Source organism: Cercospora beticola, chromosome 6 (genome assembly GCF_033473495.1).
Source record: "Cercospora beticola chromosome 6, complete sequence".
Taxonomy (NCBI): domain Eukaryota; kingdom Fungi; phylum Ascomycota; class Dothideomycetes; order Mycosphaerellales; family Mycosphaerellaceae; genus Cercospora; species Cercospora beticola.
In genome coordinates, this window is record NC_088940.1 from 612,133 (window position 1) to 632,913 (window position 20,781).

At 52.8% G+C, this 20,781-nt stretch overlaps 9 protein-coding genes across 9 annotated transcripts; 5 read left to right on the top strand and 4 right to left on the bottom strand.

The window, feature by feature from the left end:
- Nucleotides 1–324: 324 nt before the first annotated feature.
- Nucleotides 325–1,202, top strand: RHO25_009364 (uncharacterized protein; the record flags this gene model as incomplete). Its single annotated transcript, XM_023600902.2, has 2 exons — nt 325–511; nt 580–1,202. 2 exons carry the CDS (start codon nt 325–327, stop codon nt 1,200–1,202), a joined length of 810 nt encoding a protein of 269 aa, XP_023454064.1.
- Nucleotides 1,203–1,935: 733 nt separating this feature from the next.
- Nucleotides 1,936–3,150, bottom strand: RHO25_009365 (uncharacterized protein; the record flags this gene model as incomplete). The annotated part of the gene is made up of 2 exons (XM_023600903.2): nt 1,936–2,957; nt 3,006–3,150. The coding sequence occupies 2 exons, from the start codon at nt 3,148–3,150 to the stop codon at nt 1,936–1,938; spliced, it is 1,167 nt and encodes a 388-aa protein (XP_023454063.1).
- A 3,306-nt stretch (nt 3,151–6,456) lies between these two features.
- On the bottom strand, nt 6,457–8,125 carry RHO25_009366 (uncharacterized protein; the record flags this gene model as incomplete). Its single annotated transcript, XM_023600904.2, has 2 exons — nt 6,457–7,504; nt 7,560–8,125. The coding sequence occupies 2 exons, from the start codon at nt 8,123–8,125 to the stop codon at nt 6,457–6,459; spliced, it is 1,614 nt and encodes a 537-aa protein (XP_023454062.1).
- A 3,088-nt stretch (nt 8,126–11,213) lies between these two features.
- RHO25_009367 (uncharacterized protein) lies at nt 11,214–12,341 on the top strand (the record flags this gene model as incomplete). The annotated part of the gene is made up of 1 exon (XM_023600905.1): nt 11,214–12,341. One exon carries the CDS (start codon nt 11,214–11,216, stop codon nt 12,339–12,341), a length of 1,128 nt encoding a protein of 375 aa, XP_023454061.1.
- Nucleotides 12,342–12,733: 392 nt separating this feature from the next.
- On the top strand, nt 12,734–13,780 carry RHO25_009368 (uncharacterized protein; the record flags this gene model as incomplete). The annotated part of the gene is made up of 1 exon (XM_023600906.1): nt 12,734–13,780. The coding sequence occupies one exon, from the start codon at nt 12,734–12,736 to the stop codon at nt 13,778–13,780; it is 1,047 nt and encodes a 348-aa protein (XP_023454060.1).
- Nucleotides 13,781–13,995: 215 nt separating this feature from the next.
- On the top strand, nt 13,996–15,333 carry RHO25_009369 (uncharacterized protein; the record flags this gene model as incomplete). The annotated part of the gene is made up of 1 exon (XM_023600907.1): nt 13,996–15,333. One exon carries the CDS (start codon nt 13,996–13,998, stop codon nt 15,331–15,333), a length of 1,338 nt encoding a protein of 445 aa, XP_023454059.1.
- Nucleotides 15,334–15,846: 513 nt separating this feature from the next.
- Nucleotides 15,847–17,267, bottom strand: RHO25_009370 (uncharacterized protein; the record flags this gene model as incomplete). The annotated part of the gene is made up of 4 exons (XM_023600908.1): nt 15,847–15,947; nt 16,001–16,090; nt 16,139–17,128; nt 17,198–17,267. 4 exons carry the CDS (start codon nt 17,265–17,267, stop codon nt 15,847–15,849), a joined length of 1,251 nt encoding a protein of 416 aa, XP_023454058.1.
- An 811-nt stretch (nt 17,268–18,078) lies between these two features.
- RHO25_009371 (uncharacterized protein) lies at nt 18,079–18,255 on the top strand (the record flags this gene model as incomplete). Its single annotated transcript, XM_065603180.1, has 1 exon — nt 18,079–18,255. One exon carries the CDS (start codon nt 18,079–18,081, stop codon nt 18,253–18,255), a length of 177 nt encoding a protein of 58 aa, XP_065459252.1.
- Nucleotides 18,256–19,795: 1,540 nt separating this feature from the next.
- On the bottom strand, nt 19,796–20,582 carry RHO25_009372 (uncharacterized protein; the record flags this gene model as incomplete). Its single annotated transcript, XM_023600909.2, has 2 exons — nt 19,796–20,489; nt 20,545–20,582. 2 exons carry the CDS (start codon nt 20,580–20,582, stop codon nt 19,796–19,798), a joined length of 732 nt encoding a protein of 243 aa, XP_023454016.1.
- Nucleotides 20,583–20,781: the final 199 nt, after the last annotated feature.

Genomic DNA, 20,781 nt, shown 5'->3' on the forward strand with positions numbered 1-20,781 from the left:
ATGCAGCTCTCGGCCCTCGGCGCGCACAATGAAGGGTGTATCGCAATCAAGGAGGCATGGTCGTTGCCTTCCTGCCTTGTCCTTTCCGTTTTGGCAAGTATGTCGCAGAAGTTTGTTTGCAGCCTTGCATAAAGCTCCCACTTCCATAAATCCCCTTCACAACTTTTACTTCTAGCTCGGACTCGAACAAACACCTTCACGACAGGCATCGTGCGCATCCACAAGAAAGTCACTTTTCTCGCACTGCTCTTCTCTGGCAGAAGAGCGCCACTCGTTTCCGACAACACACTCTTTCTCGACACACACCCAAAAGAAAAACCAAAGATGCACTTCCCACTCGCCATCGCCGCCATAGCGCTCTTCCTGGCGAGCACCTCCGCCCACATGCAACTCTTCTACCCAGCCCCGTTCAATGCTTCCAACAACCCGCACCGCACCTCCACCACAGCCGACCCGTACCTCGAGTTCCCCTACAACTGCTGCGGCGACAAAGACAGATGGATGTACCCTTGTAAGTCCCGTTTCCAAACCTCTTAACCCTCCCACACCCACACATCGACTGACCTCCCCTTCCTCTAGGCCGCGGCTACGAATCCCTCCTCAACACCCCCGACGGCGCACCCACCGCAACCTGGCGCGCCGGCGATTCCGCAAACTTCATCCTCTGGGGCCCAACTTCTCTAGGCGGAAACCACTACGGCGGCAGCTGCCAAATCGGCTTCTCAACCGACGGCGGTTCAACATTCCACGTCGCGACCTCTTACGAAGGAAATTGTCCACACCGCAACAACGGCGTCGGACCCGAAGGCCAGAATTTCGAATTCGTGGTTCCGAGCGACCTCGCACCGGGTGTTCAGCTCTTCGCTTGGATTTGGTACAACAGGGAACAGGAATTGAATATGAATTGTGCGGCTGTGGAGATTGTGGCACCTGAAGCCCCGATTGGATACGCTCGAGATACCAGATCTTCTGCTTCGACTTCTATGCCTTTCGACGCTCGACCCCTCATGTTCGTCGCGGACAACGGAAATGATTGCGAGACACCACATTCGACAGCTGAACTGAAGTTTCCTGAGCCAGGTCCTGAGGTTGTGGTTGGTGATGGCGTGTACCCATTGGAATTACCTAAGGGCGCTTGCGGGCAGAAGGAAATGCTGGCGAAGCAGGGTTATTATGTCGAGAGTCGCGGTGATGAATACTGATCGATGAGAGATGCCGAAATTCCTCGAATGGCATAGAAGCTAGCTGCAAAGCTGCGAGTGTCGCTGCGAGATTTCGATGATAACGAGAGCGAATCGCTCTGCAAGATTCGAACATGCTGTGCATGGAGCGACACCTACAATAGCGCATGGTCTTTGTAGCTGAGCCGAAAATCAAAATGAAAAGTTCTGATTTTCTGATGTCGCTCCTCTCTGCGATGGGATGGTGCTCTTCCTTTAATATGTCACGTGTAATAAGTTAGTCCAGACATCGCCCAGGATCGCGGCGAGCTGTGCTGCGCTGCGGCTCCAAGCTCCAAGCCGGAGCTGTTTTCCGTCTTGGAGCTATGTGTGCAATAAGGCACGAGTGGCTACTACAACATGTGCAACAGACGACTAAGACAACCTCGAGACGATATGAAGAATTGATCTGAAGACAACACGACTGTGGTCATTGATGATTGGGTATAGACATCATATCTCATAGTCATTCATACATTACAGCATCCTCGATCTCCTCTCTTCCACAACACCACCTCCTCATAAACATGCAATTGCGCAAGATTGTTTTGGTATCTGTCGAACCGAAAATCTCGGTTGAAGAGAGTATTCCTGATCCTGATTCCTGATCCTTTTGCTAGCTAGCAGCGAAACCTGCCATTCCATCTATCATGCTTGGTTGATCCGTCGATAATGTTCAACGAGCGGCTGGGTATGTAAACAAGGAAGAAGCTTTTTACATGTTGGCAGCGAAGCCAGCAGCGCCGAAGAGAACGGCGGCGGCGACGGCACCGGTGGCGCGAGGAGCAGCACCCTCGGATGAGGAAACTGCATTCTCGCTAGCTGGAGGGGTGTAGCCTGCAGCGACGTCGTCGTTGGTTGGAAGTGGAGCTCCAGTCGCGGTTGGGACACCAGATGTGTATGGGACATCTCCCTCATCGGTGGCACCTTCGAACTGGACAACAGCATCGTCGCTGGCTGGGTCTGGCTGCGCGGTGCCGTTGGGGTTGAGGACAGAGTCGATGACGTGGACGACACCGTTGGCGATGAGGACATCGGCGGCAATAACGCGTGCAGCGTTGACGAACACGGCGCCATCGATGATGGTGATGTTGACGGAGCCACCAGTCGTCTCGACGGAGGTGTTGGTGAGGTTGCTGGAGTAGGCAACAGTTCCGTTGATGACGTGGTATCCGAGGATGGCAGTGGCATCGGCAACGCTCAGGTTGGCGAGGGCAGATGAGATGTCATCGAAGGCCTCGGTGGTTGGGGCAAAGACAGTGATCTGCTCAGACGCGGCAAGTGGCTCAGTCAAGTTGGTGGCATTGAGAGCGCCAGCAAGAGCAGTCAGGTTGGCGGCAACAGCAGTTTGGTAGACGTCGATTGGCAGGGTCAGCACGCTGTCGATTATGTGGACAACGCTGCCGTTGGCGATCTGCACATCAGGAGTGGTCACGTTGGAGCGTGCACCAGCACCGGAGATGACCACGACATTCTCGCCCTCCCGGCGGACACCGACGACCTGTCCTTCTGGGAGCGAGGTGTAGGTCTCGTTGGTGAGAAGAGTGGGAGCGAAGGTTGGAGTCTCGGAGATGTTGGCAGAGAGCACCGATGCGTTCACCACGTGGTAGGTGAGGAGAGCTGCAATGACATCTGGTGTGCCCTGTAGCGACTCGAGGACCTGAGCAGCAGCCTCGAGAGCTGAGTTGCTAGGTGCGAAGATAGTGATATTGCTGGCGCCAGCGAGGGTTGCAACCACTGCTGGATGTCAGTAACTGCAGCAGAAGAGCCTTCGGTGGTACTCACGGTCTGGAAAGCCCTGGAGAACCGTGTTGAACGACGACAGGTCATCTGTGGTGCTGAGAGCGTCGGCGAGAGCGGGCGGCGCTGCTGCATCCTGTGCTGATACCAGAGCAGCGGCTGCTGCGAAGATGAGGTTCTTGAACTGCATGTCTGCTGTTGACTGGCACTGACAGAGGTCGAGAAGAAGGTGATGAAGCTCGAGCAAGAAGCCGGGAAGTGGGATATAAGGACTTACATACGGCCGCACAGTGCCTCTTATTTGCTCTGTGGTCGAACAAGACGGAGCACGATCCAACTGACGTGGGCCGGGATGCAGTATACCGCGCAGAGGCGCGAACTTCGAGGAAGCTCGTAGCCCGTTCCGGCACGTTCATTGGAGCTATGCATGTGCACAGCCAGGACCATGCCCGCGCCCAGCACCCCAATGGATCTAGGTTGCGCTACTGTTTGCGAGCATATGTGTGGACGCCGCAGTCGCCGGCAAGTTTTGCCCGGGCACTGAGGCAGATGGCTGGAGGCTCAGTCTCTGATTCCAGCATGGCACTTGTTTGTTGCACCGCATGCCGACGACGTCGCTGCTCGCTTGCAGTGCACTGCCTCGTTCCTGCAATGATGCACCTACCGTGTGAAGCTGTATGGAGGCCAGCTCCGGTATCCAGACGCGTGTAGGAGCTGTGCAGACTACAGGCGCGTATGTCTATGACGATGTGGACCGATGTTGAAGTCAGATCTACTCCGCAGAATCGTGCTTGGCGTGCAGCGGAAACGACCAACCGAAACACACCTTGGCGACATGCCCAGCGACTCCGGGTCGTCCTTCCCATTAATCCATCAGACAAGGTCCGCGGACTGACGCGGCCTTTGTTGATGTTGTGTGATCTGGCGATGAAATCTCATCATCATCGCGGTGAGTTGTGGTTCGGAGTTGTCATGCAAGCACATACCAAGCTTGCCTCTGGCCTGGTCCATGGGCGCTGCCAAGTAGACGGGTGAGTGTTCCTCGCAGTGTCTGTCCAAAGACCATTGATGAAGATCTGAGTTGCAGAGCTGGAGCTCCATTGCGCGTCCCGTGCAGGAATGGCGAGCGGCCAAGACGAACAACGTGCTGTGTGCCGCACTACCACCAAGACGGCAAGTCGTGTCTCATGAAACTGGGAAGGCGGCCATGCGCTGTCCGGCAATGGTTGTCGTGCATCGGTGGTGATGCCTGCAGGCCAAGCCGTCGCTGTGGCGATGAGTATACTTTTCCGTGATGTGAGCACCGTGAGAACTCGGATTCTGATGTGCTCGCCTCAGTAGCGAAGTGGAACAGTTAGCGCAGCAGGTATAGTGCCAGCAAGGGACTGTGACTCTGCCAGGAGCGCTTAGCGACGCCGCTTGCTATCGCGCAAGATGGCAGAGGGATGAGGTCGGCGACTTATGATCCCACACGGCGCAAACTGGCCGCAAATTCATGGCGCCGCGGAGAGCTGTTTTCTGGGCGCGCGGTCGAGTACGAGCAGGACCGATGCATTGCTGGACGATCGAGCGAAGCGCTCCACCGTCCTCGGCAGTGAGGGAGCCGAGATAAACAAATACGCGGCATCCACCGCAAGCAGAACTGATCTCAGCCTGACGCGTTGCGCAAGGGACCACCTCTAGTTAACCTCTGACTGACTTACTAAACGGACAGCGGCCAGCATTACGAGCCAATTCTCACAAGGACGCGTATTCAGCTCATCCGCCTTGGAGACGAGCACGGCACGGGCTGCCAAAAGAGCTTCAGCAGTCTTGTTGCGACCGCAGTTGTACATGGGTCGGCAGCGCCTGAAAACGAATTACCAGCTGCGTAGAACAAGCCTGAAACGACTGCACAATACTCGTACCGCGCAGCAACAGACCTTTTGCCCAGTCTGCGCAGACCGGTGGCCTGGCCAAGTCTTCTGGCAGCACGAGCAGAGTTCGCATTCAAGAAAGCAAGCAGCCTGAGACCGCTTCAGACACTTAGTCGTGACCACCCGCGCACCACATATGACAGACGCCTTTCCACATGTTCAACTCTTCTTCAAAGGACCCAGCTCGCACAGCTGTCGTACATGATGCGCAGTACTCACACTGGCTATCACGCGCCACACGTAGTCCACCCTCACAAAGAACAACAATCAAGCGTCAAGTATACTACATCTCTCCTGGAACCCACTCTTCAATCAACTCATATATCAACTCCAACACATCAGATTCCTTGCTCACAAACTCCTCTTCCATCCTCCAGATCCACAACCACATCCACCTCAAACCCAACAACCATGCACAAACAACACCTTCTCCCTCTGCTCCCCCTCCTCATCTCCCCCATATCTTGCAACCCCCTCCCCCAGCCCCAACCCCTCGACCCCAACCCCCTCTTCCTCACAACATTCTACTCCGGAATCCACTGCACAGGTGTCCATACCGGAAACTTCACCGGCCCCAACTACCTCCCCAACCAACAAACCAATCCCGAAATTCCTGCAACCTACAAAACCTGTCTCCCAATCCCCTACCCAGGAATCACAAGCGCTGCAATGTTCCAAAGCGTGAATTTCGACAAAACATATGAGAATGGCAGTAGTCAGTATGTGTTCAAATTACATGCTGATTCGCACTGTCGGGATAATAATATTATGGGAGAGGAGGAGAGGTGGGGTGGGGGACGTGAGTATTTGGATTTCTTTCTTCTTGTTGGGGATTGAATGGGTTGGGGTTGGGTTTGGCTGGGTTTGGAGGTGCAGAGTTTTGCTGACGATCTTTTTCAGGTTATGGGAATGCGACGAAGTATTGTGTGCGGACGAGTACAGTTCCAGGCGCGGTCGCTTGGAGTGTGAGAATTCGAGGTTACTTGGGGTGAAAGGAAGGAGCGCATCCAAAAACGGTATGGAGTGGGAGTAGAATCAATTGGATCAAAATCTCAAATTGGTATCACTATCATAAACATGACACATCGATGCATTGCACATAACTCGTCGGCCTCGCGAAAATCGAGCGTGAAAACATCATAATGGCTAGCAAGGCGTCAGTGGCATTTGACAAACAGCATCCTGTGCCCTGCCGCAAGCCGTTTGTTTCTGGCTCGTCCTCTCAGACCCCCTCATTAGGTCGTTCGCTCTCGACCGGTGATGGTAGACCCCGCAGTCGTGTTGGCCGCTTCCGAATGAACATTACTTCCTCTCACTTCGCCCAGGCAATTTGATCCCATTCGCGAGAACAACTGTGCACAAGAGTTGTCAGCAAAACTCGCCAAAAGGTAATTTGTGCACAGCACAGTATGACTTACTTCCGAATAACATCAACGTCACAGTCGGCAAGATCCAAGGTCCCAACACAAAATTGATGACCCTTTCCGTCAAAACCATGGTCGACAACAATGTCAACGTCAGCCCAATGAGCGTTGTAACAGTCAACCTCCACCAAAGCGCCTTCGCCTGCCGTCCTCGATTCAACCATGCCAGAGCCGCGAGCAACATAACCGCCAGCCCAATCGACACGAAGAAGTAGGTGAATGTGAGTGAGAACACTGTCCATCCCGCATCGATGTTCTCCCCAGCTTGACGTTGCCAGTACTCAGGCTCATATTTGGTAAAGTCAATGGGCGCATCAGCGTATTCCAGCGCTCTGTCCTGCGTCTCGTATGTATCACGACGATCAAAGCCGGCGATCTTGAAAACGGTGGAGTAGAGGACGGCAGAAATCCACCAGAAGGCATTCCGGCAGCTGTGAAGTCCTCGGTACCGTTGGCGATGGTTGGTGTGGCGGATATGACGACCTGGCCGAGGTAGCCAAGGCCTTGCGACGTGCTGAGGGAGCTCGTGCTTCGTTGGAGTTGTGTGGTGATCAAATCATGGGCGGTTGCGTTCAGGCTCGTAGCTGCATCGGCAAAGTCTTGCGCTGTGGCATTTGAGCTGTCCAAGAATAGAGGAAGTTTTCCAAAGACTTCCACGCCCAGGGACTTAGATTTGACGACAGCGGCGTTCCACATGATATTTTGTGATACGTCTTCGACAGCTAGCACCAGAGCCAGGTGGAGAGGGAAGTGGAGAGCGGACCAGATTTGTGTGCGGATCGTGCCAGAGTATTCCTCATTCTGGAAGTCAAAGTAGATCATGTAGAGGAAGTAGAGGATCAGGACTGCGCAGAAGATTGATGCGCCGACAGATCCGGAGAATGTGAATACTCCATCTGAGTACGCGATGTACTGGCAGGCTTTGGCTGTTGCAATTGCGCCTTCTCCGAGAATGATCAATGTCAACAGAGACATTCGTTCGACCAAGTGCGTGCCCTCAAAGGACAAGTTCCGGTATCTCATGGAGATGCCGGTTATGATGATGGTCTCGAGGACAGCCATGCCGTACCACGTCCAGTAGGTGTGGTTGTCGCCGTTGACATCCACCGCTCGTAGGCCCCAGAATAGTCCGAGATAGACCATTGCTGCGACAAAGTATGTGAGAGGGACGAACACGATCGGCAGCCTACTTTTCTTGTATTCTCTGCGCGGTGCTGCGTCAGTAGCACGCAAGGTTTCAGCGGTGTGCTGGAACTCACCTGGCAAAGCACAGAGCTTGAAGATATTGCAGGACCAGCACAAGCCGACTAATCATGAGTGCAATCGTCATGCCTTGGAAATAGTTCAGATTTGGTGTCTCTGGCGTGTCGTCGTTCGATTCCTCGCCAGGGTTGAACTTGGGGCCGCAGACAGCGAAGACGATTAGCACAAGTAGCTGAACTGCTTTGCACACTCTTTCGAATGCAGAGTCCATTGCGAGTCGCACATCGTACAATGAGACCTGGTACCAAGTGAACCAGAGCAGACAGAAGAAGCCAATGTACTGTCGGAGACTGTCGCCATCGTTGATTTCGTGGACGTATGTGAAAACAGTCAAATTGGCGACGAAGAACAGGTCGTAGAAGAGTTCTGAATGCGAAGCCTGGGCGAAGCGCCGAAATGCTGGTTTTGAGATCGTGTCGCTTCTCTCGATCTTGGGCTTGCCTGGATGAGATTCCTCGTCGCTATTGTGGTGGTGGTGCTCATGGTGGTGGTATTTCTGCTCGCCAGGTTGTACGAAAGGACTTCGTATTAGTGGAAGATGGCTAGCTTCGCCTTCGTTCATAATGGCTGAGAAGATGCTTGTTCTGCGAAAGGAATAGCAAAGTCGCACAATGCGGATCCTTGGAGAACATACTCATCGGTCCTGAGCGTCTGGCGGATTCAGCCATGACGGTACTTGCCTTGCCTATGGGACGCCTTTAAGGATCGGCGAGGGAGCAGTCGAATCCTTCAGCAAGAGCCAACACAGCCAGCGCAGAGGGACCTCATGTTCACGGTCGATTTGCTTGCTCTGGATTGGCAGGAGAATTGCAGACGCCTGGCCTAATGCAAGTCGATATATGAACAATGCTCATACCACATTGTTTCCGGCCTGTGAGAGCCTGTCAGAGGATATAAAAAACGAAGTTGCGCTGCGCCACTACGCAATGTCGCAGCGATTGACAGCCAGTCCAAGCTCTATTTTTGGTCGAAGGATCAACAGCGTGCAAACAAGCCCGGAGTCAAGAACAATCCATCGAGAAGCGAATACGGTGGTTGGACGTGCTGTTTTTTGAGCGACAGAGAGGAAGCAGAGAACGTGCGCTTGAAAATCTGAAAGTTGTGTTGTTGTTGTGCGGTGCAGGAAGAGCAGGAACGAGTTGGAGATTGGGACTTGGCGCCGGAGATTTGTTCCTCCGAGATTTGTTCCTCGACGCGTTCAACTCAGGCTCCTTCGGAAAAAACAGTTTGCCGATTCCTGTGTTACTTCTGCTTCCACTTTCACTTCCACTCCCACTTCCGCACTCACAAATGGTAGTCGCGCACCGCTACCTTCCTTTCACACCCGCCGATACCTGCTGAAAGCTACGCGCGTCAGACGCTTTGCTCCTGACACTGCCTGTCCACGACACTGGTTTGTTGGACTTTGCTGAGGTTTTGGTCGATGGACCTTCCCCGGGACGATTCGCAGACGTCGTATTTGCGCCGAACAGGGGCCTTACACAAGTGTTACGAGACTCTTGGAACAACTCGGATCTGATTTTGGCTCCGGAATATCTCTTCAAGAGGCATGTTGTCGATCAAGCCCGTTACGAGAGAATCCGTGTATGAGGCCTGTAACCATGCTCGCATTGCATGCAGTCCATCATATGGAATTGGAGATCGGACTGCCATTACGCGTGTATTGAGCTCACAAATAGCTTTGTAGCCCTCAGCCCTAACAGACCCTAAACTTACGCACCCGGTCAAGGAACTGTACGGGCATATGCTGGAACTCAGAGTTTCTCAAACGTACGCTGATTAGCAGACACCGTCCTTGAAGCATAGCAGGAGTTGCCGGTTGCTCTATTTCGGTGCAAGATTACTCATAATTGCCTTTCGAGCTTGATATGCATCCTAGCTGCGGTCCCACGACTGCAGCATTGGAATTGTACTCCTCGAGAATGGCGTATAAGACAGAGCAGGGCCTCCCACCTGTCAGAACGTTCACTCTCCCCATTTGTATCACCACATTTGCTGCTCGTCTCCAGCTCTCATTACCCTGAGCTCCAGGTCAACCAAACCTCATCATGTTGCTTCAATGGCCTCTTCTCGGACTGCTCTTGGCTCAGCAGGGCTACGCTGATTATTATTACTACTGTAAAGCTCTGCGTGACAAGGCGGGCCTCTATCACGAAGACGGCACGGGGGTCATCAAGCAATACAACAAAGGCGCAATCGTTACTGCTATGTGCTACAACAGCATAGGCATCAAAGTCCATAGAGGCCATGGTCATACTGCGTGGGTTCTTTACACAGACGAAGGCGGTTCAGATCCTTGGTGGAAATGTGAATTGGGCAATCAAAGTAAGGTGATGCATATTCATGTCCTGACTTCCGCTAATTTGTAAGATAAATTCCCTCCGTATGGATAGTTGTCGAAAGGCAGATTCAGTCTGCTTGCGCGTTCATCAGCCCCCAAGGAAAGAGATTATGAACCGTCGCAAACGACGTGCTGGAAAGCGTTCATCACACTTGGCTTAAGCGATGATCATACTGAAGTTGCCGAAGAGCAAAAGCGATTGTTGAGAGGAGCCCAAGACCAGCATGTCCTCTGGGCCATTATTGTCTTGTACAATCCCCATGACACTTCGAGTCATGTTACCTCTCGATGCATATGTCACGGCGAGACTGGTAGAAGATTGGGCCGATTGTGGAAAATGCGACTCACTTGTCATGCCATCTACCCATGCTTATCATCAATGTGGTCGAGCTGTCTACGGCGCACATTCTCCATGGCCTCTTTCACACGTTTGGCATGACGCGTTTCTTCTTTCTCCTCTCTCCATCCACCATTCTGTCACCACATCCGACGAGCAACGTGAAGACAGAACACAAAGACGCCCGTAACGAACGAAACACCTGCCAGAGAATTGCACATCGCGAGTCCTCAGCCTCGATGATCTCCGCCGAGCTTCCGCATTGGGAGCTTCGCGATCCGGTGCTCGAGATGATCATTGCGTCACAGGAGACAGCCCTAGGAGCCAATGCAAGAAAGCCCTCAGCCGCTGTACACGCCTGGACAGGCTGACCTGACCTCCAAACTTTCTCGAATACGATGTGGGAAACTGGCCATGAACATGAATAATTCTGCTGCGAGATACTGTGAGGAGGGCACTCTCCGCTCAGCGCAAAGGATCACGTGAATGAGAGATGACTCTCCGCTGCGCCACATCCGGCCTTCTCGCTTCGCTTTGCCTTCGAAGAAGTTAGGCACAACCCGTAGGGCGGTGGTGTTAGGGGGAAAGCTGTATCTGGCAAGGTCGTGGCGGTCGCCCTCCTCCACCTGTTCTGGCCGAGCTCTTCAATACCTGTCCAGCTGTGCCATTCTCAAGCCAGAAGCGGACTTCTCGAGGCCGTTGAACAGTGCCATGCGCCGCACTATGTCGCACAGGGTTGCGACTCGTTGCTAACAACCATGCACATGCGCGCATACATAGCACTCTCTGATACGGTCCAAAAGCATCCTCTGCGACAGAAGTGGGAAGGCGGCTTGAGGGTTCAGAAACTATTGAACGCCACCACCGTTCACATCTGGGCGTATGGGCTGGCCGTCGAAGAAGCGATATGCCAGCCGTATAGCTTGCGATGTAGCCGCGTTGTGCTACCTTGACCTTTCCATACCGGCGATCATGCAAGCACAATCCCGGCTCGCGGCACTGCTGCTCGCCTTGCTACTCTTCTGCAGCCATGTGTCCGCGTCAGGGTATCAGAGAACGTACACTAAAACGATAACGAAGCACAAGACTGTGACGACCTGTAAGAAGACGACAACCATCACCAAAACCAGCACGTACACCCAGCCTGGGAAAGCTGTAACGACTACAAAGACCAGTACTACAACACCAGTCACAACGTTAGTCACCACGAGCACCATTATTGACCCAGCTCTCTCGACAACGACCACAACAACAATCACCTCGGGAACGACTACAGTCGCGGCGCCTTCGGGATTCCAAGGCGTACGTGACAGCCTACCCCAAGCCACTTATGATCCATCTTTGCTTGCAGACGGCAGTGGTCCAAGTGAAAAGAAGAAACGAGAGGCCATAGCTGAACTCTTCGAGCGCGAAAAGTGGACTGAGGAGAAGTGGTGGAAACGTAACAACTATCATGGCGCCAAAACCAAGACTGTGTACACCACGAAGACCAAGACTGTCCACAGTACAAAGACTATCAGGAAAACATCGACAAAGACTGTCCAGGGCTCTCCAACGAGCACTGCAACAGTAACAACGACTAGCACAGCACCGACTAGCACAGTCACCATCACCACAACCTCAAATATCATCCCGCCTGTTATCACAAAGACAACGACAGAGACAACATTCGTCGCGACCGCATACGCAGCCTGCGCATCAAGCAACATAGCTAATGCAGTCATCGAGGACGAAGAAACACTTCCAATTCGACGCTTCGGTTTCACTGCGGACAGTACTGCAATGGATAACTCAGTCTTACTAGGCGACGATGTCGAAGACGGCATTGCTTGCTGCAGTCTATTCTTCGCCATGCCATTCGCGTCTGATCCCGATAACGAGAACGGAAATGGACGACCAGCCTCTCAGGGCGTTTTTATTTGGGATTCAGACAGTCAGATATGTGTCGGCTACTATCATTCTGTGTACAATTGTACCATGCAAGCCGGAGATCCGATGAATAGACAGATCGTCGTGTCTAACGAGCGTCCTGGATTGGAGGGACTGGTTGTAGGCAACGGACAGTGTGGTTTCATTGATGGAAATGAATTTGGTAGTTAAGTTGAGTGGATCCCAACTGTATGTCTTATGTGTGGTTGTGCATTAGTTGATCGCATGTTCACGGCTTAGACATTTCATACACATACAGCCGACTCTTGCAAGAGCGTATTGTGATTTGCCGCTGCAACTCACACTGAGTCTTGCTCTCGCTGCTGGACCTTCTCACTCCCTTTGCCATGGGTCTGCTGCGACATACCCCGCGCAGCAATAGGAGGTGTAAGTTTGGTGGCTGTAGTGAAGAAACGGTGCCGAGGTCCCAAGACTCCGAATTTGGGTACGGTCTTGAGATGTAATAATGTCTTAATTTACTGCCGCTGATACCATGGTGCTAACGCCAGAATCGCTTCGTCCACACTCGACACAACTTTCTGCTGGCCGCAGCCGCCATTGGCATGCGCACGAGACGCCCTGTTCTGCTGCTACTAGCCTTAGTTCTGACCGTCGTGCTATACATCAGCCTCCGTGGCACGAGTCAAGACGTTCGGCACACAAGCGCAGACATCAGCCGATCTAGCAAGGTCAAGAATAATGCCTACGTGATATTCCTCTCCTCAGACGTCGTGGACGAAGCTGAGGATCAAGACCTAGAAGACGATACATATTGGATCGCCGCTCGAATCCTAGTCTACCAATTACTCTATGCCCCTGAGACCCGTACACGCCGCAACTATGAAGTTGTAGTAGCAACAACGCCCACCGTCTCCACTGCGAAACGCCAGCGCCTCCGTCAAGATGGAGCCAAAGTCGTTGAAATCGAAGACGTCGATGCCGGCTGGGTCCAGACCAACCAAACAAATTGGAAAAGTGTAATGGCGAAATTCCGACTCTGGCAAATGATCCAGTACGAACGCGTCATGCTCCTCGATGCTGATATCGTATTGCAAGACTGCATGGACGCAGCATTCGATGAGGAAGCCGTACGAACAAGGCGCACGATCGTGCCCGCAGATTACAAGCCAATGAAGAATGAAGCAGTTTTGCCAAACGACTATGCGTTCGCAGCGACTGCACGATTAAATATCAATGGCTTCAACTACCCACCCCTCAGCAAAGACGATTTCATGGAGAATGGCGACGCATTGAATGCAGGTTTCATCATCCTCAAACCCGATCAGGCCATGTTTGAATACTATACCTCGCTCACGCGGGTCGATCGGTATCTACCTAATGGAGAGCAACTTTTTGAGAGAATTTGGTCAGAGCAGGCGCTTTTAAATTATACGCACCGACGCGATGGGCCTATGCCGTGGGGAGAACTTGATCCGACTTGGATGTTGTTGGTGCCGAGGGTAGAGCATATTGTGAAGGGAAAGCCGAAGGCGCTGCATCAGAAATGGTGGAAGCCTATGTCGCATGGTATTGGGCCTTGGTTGTTGCCGTGGAAGGGGAGGATGGATGGATTTTGGGAAGGGAGGGAGTATGCCAAACGCAAAGGATAGGGCAGGCGTGTTTTGTGTATTGGAACCCCTGTAGTACGCCAAGAGTGTTATCATGGGTAATCGCGTCCGCACCATTTCCTCGACCAACTGCTGCCAACGTCTTCATTTATGTGTTCATCTCAAACATTTTCAGCACTTGTGCGCGACTGCATACGCGCGATGTCGATGGTCTTTGCGATGTGGTAAGAGATGGGCAATGAGCGGCCAGGCTTATCATGTTACAGCGCAGACGACGCGTCGCGACTGCGCTTTTACTCACTCTCTGCATTCTTGCATTGTACTCATGGAGCCGCCTCGAGGCCGTGCAACTGACATTACAATGGCCAACAGGAGCATACGATCATGGACACCATAATAAACAGGTTGAGGGTGATGAAGAGCTACGCCATCTTCTGATACCAGCCACAGAAGTCTCCAACGAGACCTGCAAGCTACTGGCATCGAGCATCATTCTAGACTACCCTGAACCCATCATCCTTGGACTACCGGAGAAGCGCACCTTGGAAGGAGTCTCTGATGGCAGAGCAAGACAGCTGAAGGAGAGGATCTTCAAGCTTGTTGTGGTACTGGAGTACCTAGAGTCGCTTCCTCGCTCGGCTGATCAAGATCTTGCCCTGGTGCTTGATGCATTCGATGTCTGGTTGCTTCTCCCTCCGCAGCTTGTCGAGCTACGCTATCACAGAGTTCTACGACAGAGTAATGCCCGATTAGCTGCGAGAGGGATTCTGGGCTTTGACAGCGGAGGTCGCGCTGTTGGCTCGAGTATCGTATTTGGCGCCGATCAAAGTTGCTGGCCAGACGAGACTCGTCCCTATTGTAGCCATGTGCCGGATTCACCCTTGCGAGACCCGAACTCTGAAACACCGACGAAAGAGGGAACTTCCGCGCACGCGAAGTGGGCGAACACAGGCGTGTTCATGGGGCCGGTCCAGGATCTGAGAGAATTGTTGCGCACCAGTCTGAAGCTGAGCGAGAGTGGCTACCAAACAGATTATAAGTGGCGGTTTGACGACCAAGGCGCCATCCAAGATGTCTGGGCTGAGCAAGAACGAGCACGCACACTGCTTGCTGGCGGAAACGCCACGCTGAAAGTGCCTGACAGTCAGCACGTGTCAGAATTCTTGCAATCGATGGCCGATTCTGTCGAGCACGGCATCACGATCGACCATGAGGGACAGGTTGCCCAACAAGCATGGAGCTCCATGCATTCCATTTTCTGGACGACTTACGATTCCATCAAAAACAAGCTGAAAGATCCCCCCGACGATTTCAATGATTTGCCGCAGCCATTTGGCGGCGACACAGGCCAGACCTGGGGAGGGACCAAGATAGGTGTGAATTTGGCAACCAAGCACGCATTTCCGATATTCCATATGACAGCGCACAAAGGCCTCCGATGGCAGCTTTGGCCTAAGATGTGGTTTCAGAAGCATGGCAAGACAGTGCTTGGTCAGAAGAGCGCGAAAGTTGCTCTTTGGTCTAGGGACGGGACGAAGATCGAGCACAAGACGTGGAACGACATCTGCTTACAGTATACGCTCTTTCCCGACTGACTGTAAACGCGTAGAATCTTTTCGCTGTCACTCCTGGACACGTCAATCTCAAGTCCAGCGCTGACAAGGCAAGGCGACATACTGGTTCAGAACAAGTCGACTGCAAGCTCTCGCACAGGGCGCTTTTTAGTCACGGGAGTGGATCAGAAATCCTACCTCTCTACCTCTGCGCGAGGCATGTCCCTCTCATTCAATTCTTGGAAGGAGCATTTAAGCGACGTGATTGCGCAACGGTTCGAAGCGACGCGTGACAGGAAAGTGGACGACGTTGGCGTCAATTACATCAATACACGATGAAGCTGAAGAAGGATTCATCTCTAACGACAAGTTTCAGCTGCTTTGTCGCAGGATGACAAGATACCCGCCATGCAAATCAACTCTTACACATCTGACCCTGCAGATGTTGTCGAGAAACAGAAGCCTGTTCGCTAGTGTTGCGCGCCATATTTGGCCAAAAGTTTCGTTGAATTCGTTGACGAGCTCTACTGATTCAAGGCCCGAAACGTCACGCCTTTATGCTTGCTTTGCCAACTCGGACAGGGCGGCGATTGCACCCTCTTCAGTCGACACAGGGCCGAATGTTGCAGCCTTCTGGCCTTCAGGACTCGTTGGAACTGTTTATCGAGTCAGCATAAGCCATGAGGAGGCGGACAGGGAGGGAGCACACCAGATGAGGTGGTGCTTTGCTCGGACGGGGAGGCTGACAGTGATGCGGAAGTTGCGACGTCATTCGAATCAATGGAGTGCTTGCTAGCAACTGCGGTCTTGTCAGTGAAGTCCAACACGAAATTCGAAGAAGACGAACCGCCTGCATTGCCGTCCATGGTATGCATCTCGCCCACAGCAGGAAGGCGTCCACCAAGAACTCCTGGAAGCTGACCAACAGTGGAACCAGCAGTGTCGAGGACAGGGCCGCCAGCTGAAGAGACGGTGTCAAGAACAGGGCCAGTAGCCTTGAAGACTGGACCGCCAGCCGACGAGACAGTGTCCAGGACAGGATCAACGAGTCCGTTAACAGCTTCCACTTGGCGTTTCCCAGGAACGACAGAAGTCACTGTACCGACGACCTGGCCACCAGTGCTCAGAACAGGCGCAGCAGCCTCATTGACAACAGGTCCAGCAGTTGTGGCAACTGTGCCGGCAAGAGGAGCGACCAAATCGGTGACCTGATCGAGTTGGCGCTTTTCAACCACGCCGGAAACAGAGCCAACAAGTGGGTTGCCGGTCACAGCATCGAGTGAGGCGCCTTCGAGAGCTCCAGAAACAGTGTCCAAGACAGGCTTGACAGCTCCATTGACAGCCTCAAGCTGACGCTTTCCGAGCAAGCCAGAGACGGAATCTACCACTGGGTCCACAGCTGGGTTGCCAGTCACGGACTCGATTGGGTTCTGTTCAAGTACGATCGAGATGGTATCCACGACAGGCTCGACAGCGCCCTTGACAGCCTCGAGCTGACGCTTTTCGAGCACACCGGAAACAGTGCCAACAAGTGGGTTGCCCGTCACAGTGTCGAGCGAGGCCCCTTCGAGTGCACCGGAAACGGTGTTTAGAACAGGCTTGACCGCGCCACCAACAGCCTCGAGCTGACGTCTTCCTAGCGCGCCAGAGAGAGTGTCGGTAACGGGGCGAGTGGCTGATGACACTGTGCCGACGAGAGGGCTGACTAGGCCTGTAACGGCATCAAGCTGACGCTTTCCGAGGACACCAGAGACATTTTCAACAACGGGAACATTCGCGGAGGAGACAGTGTCCAGGACCGGACGGACAGCTCCAGTCACGGTTTCCAATTGTGGCACTAATGGTCAAGTCAGAATGTACCCGGCTCACTGCAATTGCGCTATTTGCTGGAACGCATCACACGTACCTTGCACAATTGGCGCGGCATGGGCGCCCAGCGCGACCAAAGAGCAGAGAACGCAAGATGTAGTCTTCATTTTGTAAAAGAGTGACAGGTGCCGAAGCTGATTCAAAAAGAGGGACAAGTGAGAATTTCGCACAAACAAACAGATGGAGCAGAGGCAGGCAGTTGATGGGGAGAATCGAAGCAACTGGGGACAACAGAGGGTTTTACGTCGCCTCGCTCCTGGTTGATCTACCTGACTCTATACAGCTACGGCCCCAGAGACTGCAGCACACGTCCTCTCATCAGCCGTTCATCAGCGACCTGCATGAAGTGAGATCTTACACTTCGCACTCCACAACGCTCATCACGACTCGAAGAACTCAAGTGCGGTGCGAAGATATACATCAATATCGGCCCGTTGGTCTATTGACTTCCATCACTGCGTTGCTCGTCCCTTCGCTTGGGAGACTCCCCAGTATTCCCCCAGGGGAGGAGTCTTCTCCGCACGAATGACAGCTTCGGAGGGGATAGCTAGCGCTCTCGCTCCATCTACAAGTGATGCCCAGCTCAATCTTCTAGCTGACAATCCTCATTAATGAGCAGTTTCGGATTCCAGCGCTAGTGAGGATCGTACATCATACCACTGCGTGGGAATACGTACGACTCTTTCTCACTCTTGGCAAACGCCGGGCGGTCAAACTCTGCTCGATTTAGCGACTGCGATCAGCATAACTTGTAAGCGAGGCTGCTTGCCATGTGGGCTGGCATGTAAGGCTGGCTCCAAGAGCAACATATATCCAGTCGCTTTTCGAGCTCGACAGGAGCAGAGCGTTGGGTGGGTATTCTTCTTTGCTTTCGAAGCCTTTGAATTCCACATGATCGCATCGGACGAGATCCCCATCATGACTCGCTTTCGCACGGAGAATACCGCTGACGTTGACGTTGACCCGAGCGCGCGGAAGGAAGACGCCGATCACGGGTCGGATGCAGGTGCGCTCAAAGTCAACAACGGTCTACGACACCACTTGTCAGTGAACCGCAATTTGGGGAACACTTCACGCCGGATCAAGCGCTTGTAAATTGGACGACAAGGATGTCATCATATGGATAATAGGGCATATGGGTGAGAGATGGAGGGACTGCAGTAGCGAAAGCTTGATCGATTTTGTTGTGAAGATTTATTGCTGAATTGGTTCTAGTATTGTACGGGCCGAGTGCCACATGCTTCCCCTTCTCGTGAAGTTGATCTTGCCTTTACGCTTACGAGTACTCCAGTCTCCTGTCTATCGATTGCTAGTCTACTCAGGTTCGACGTCTTCCCTGTCACTTCCGAAAGAACAAGCTATTGGAAATAGCAACTGGTTCTTCCAAGTTGGCTATCAATACATTGAAGCCTTTGCAAATTGCTCAAACTTCGAGATCAATCATTCAAGATTGCCATTAACATCAGGTCGATATTGCGCTCCAGGTCTGCCTTGGTCGCTGACTGGCACTGATTGCCTAGTTGTCAAGACCATAGTTCCGACCGGATGCATACCTGCGATTTGCAGAGCTCAGAAGCTTCGCTATTGCCTCTCATCTGCTCTATCTCCATTACCGTCGAAAAATTGGCAGTTGTGATAAGAGTGCATCTTTGCTGTAGATTTCAAACTCAGCATGCGTCGTGGAAATTTGGCCCGAGCACGAGGGCAGCCTCGCCAGTTAAGGCTTCGTCGAGAACGATCGCAGAGTTGTGATACCGCTTTGTGAGGAGATTGATTATCTGGAATTGCACACCTGGTTGTTCATCGTTGCGTAGAGCGGTCAGTCTCATCTTCGTAGACATGGGAGGATTGAGCATCCTTCTTGAACTTCGTCACAACGAATGCAGGAGCTGAAGCTTGACAGGTGATCTCTGCCTTGCGAATAGCCTGCTTACAAGTAGCAGAACTTTCAAGAGACTTGAATGCTGAAAGACCTACACAATACGACACAAGCTCTCCAGGAGTCCGTAGCGGCCGTTGTTCAAACAACAGAGGTCATTCGCGCACTTTCTACCCTATGCTTCATCTCCCATGGTATTCGCTCACAGAGGGTATTCAGCTGGCTGGTTTCCACTGTCGATGTAAGGGCACGTTGCACAGTGGACTGGATCTTAATCCCGACGTGCTAGAGAGGGTTCGTCAGTGAAGTGCAAAGCGATACATGATAGGCGGCACACTATCGAGGTCTGGCTACTGGCGATCTGCCAGTGGCTCTGACGAGAGAAGTCAGCAGCGACGAGTAAGAAAAGAGTCTGGTATAAATATGGGTCGAGATGTGGATCTTCGGGCATACAAAGCCATCCTTCATTCTTATTGTTCAGGATGACCTCGAAGATCTTGTGTGATGTGTTTGCAGCTGTTCTCTACGTCAGTTCCCACATGAATCTGCTTTCTATGCTCATGACAAATCCGTGCAGAACGGTTTTTGTAAACGGCTTGCCATATTCGAAGGCATGCGGTAATCATCTTCTGAATTGCTAAAATGGTCAAGCCTCCCGTACGACTGTCAGACCTGTTGCTGACCATGCCATACTCGAGGCTTATGGCCGATACTTGGTCTCCGCTGTTTGACTTGACATTTCGACAGCCCAGTCGTTCAGGACTTCTCTTTCTTCTTGATGTGCGCCGTACTCTCCGGAGGACATCGCACGCCATCCTCGTGCTGATGGAACTTGCACAAATCGATGGCCAGGATTTCTTGAACGCTCATACTCGCGGCCTTGCTGCTACCGTTGCCCCAAACAAGCTTCAGTATGTCCCAAAGAGCATCGGGAGGATAGCGATCGCGACTATCGCCAAGCAACCTATCACCTCCAGGGCCTGCTACCATCGCGATGAGATAAACCAGGAAGCGGCGGAGTAGGGAATCGGCTGTGGTGTTCGCGTAGACGAAATGCAGCTCAGTGGTGGGTGCGCACCAGCGGACGACGTTAAGCTCCCGAAGAGCGTTGATGCATCTGTTTGCCAGTAGTGGTACCTGACGTTTGTCGGCAAAGACCCATAAGCGAAAGACGTCTCTCCACTGTTCGCCCACGTCCTTGCTCTCGTGATCGACAGGAAGCTGCCTGGTGTAGAGCCAGCCCACAAAGTCCTTGAATCTGTCCGGATCCTCCTCCACGAGGTCAACGACTCCGCTCCGTGCTTCAACGAAGTCGCCGTTCAAACAAGCATTGAAGTAGCCCGAATAGAAGCACAGGACTCCCTTGTGCACCTTGAAAGTGTTGGTGCCCTCGACTGCGTCCTCGGTCTTCACACCGACGTTGATGGTGATGATCTTATCGAACGCCTCGCTGTCTCGAGCATCAGCTACACTTTCGGCTTTCCAGCGACAGGAGTAGCCCTTACCGCGGCGGATATTTGTCTGGCGTCGACGGTGGCGCCATCTTTGAAGTGTTTTGGTCTGTTGACTTCGGTGTGCTCGATTCTTAAGCGCAATTGGGTGGGGGTGTTGATGATTGTCATGCGATGTTGTTGCCGGCGAGAAGACGGAGACGGAAAGAAGTCGAGAGCCGAGAATGCGAAGCAAGAGCAACGCCTGCCCGCCTAATAACGCGCATGACGCGAAGCTAGTGCAGAAACCGG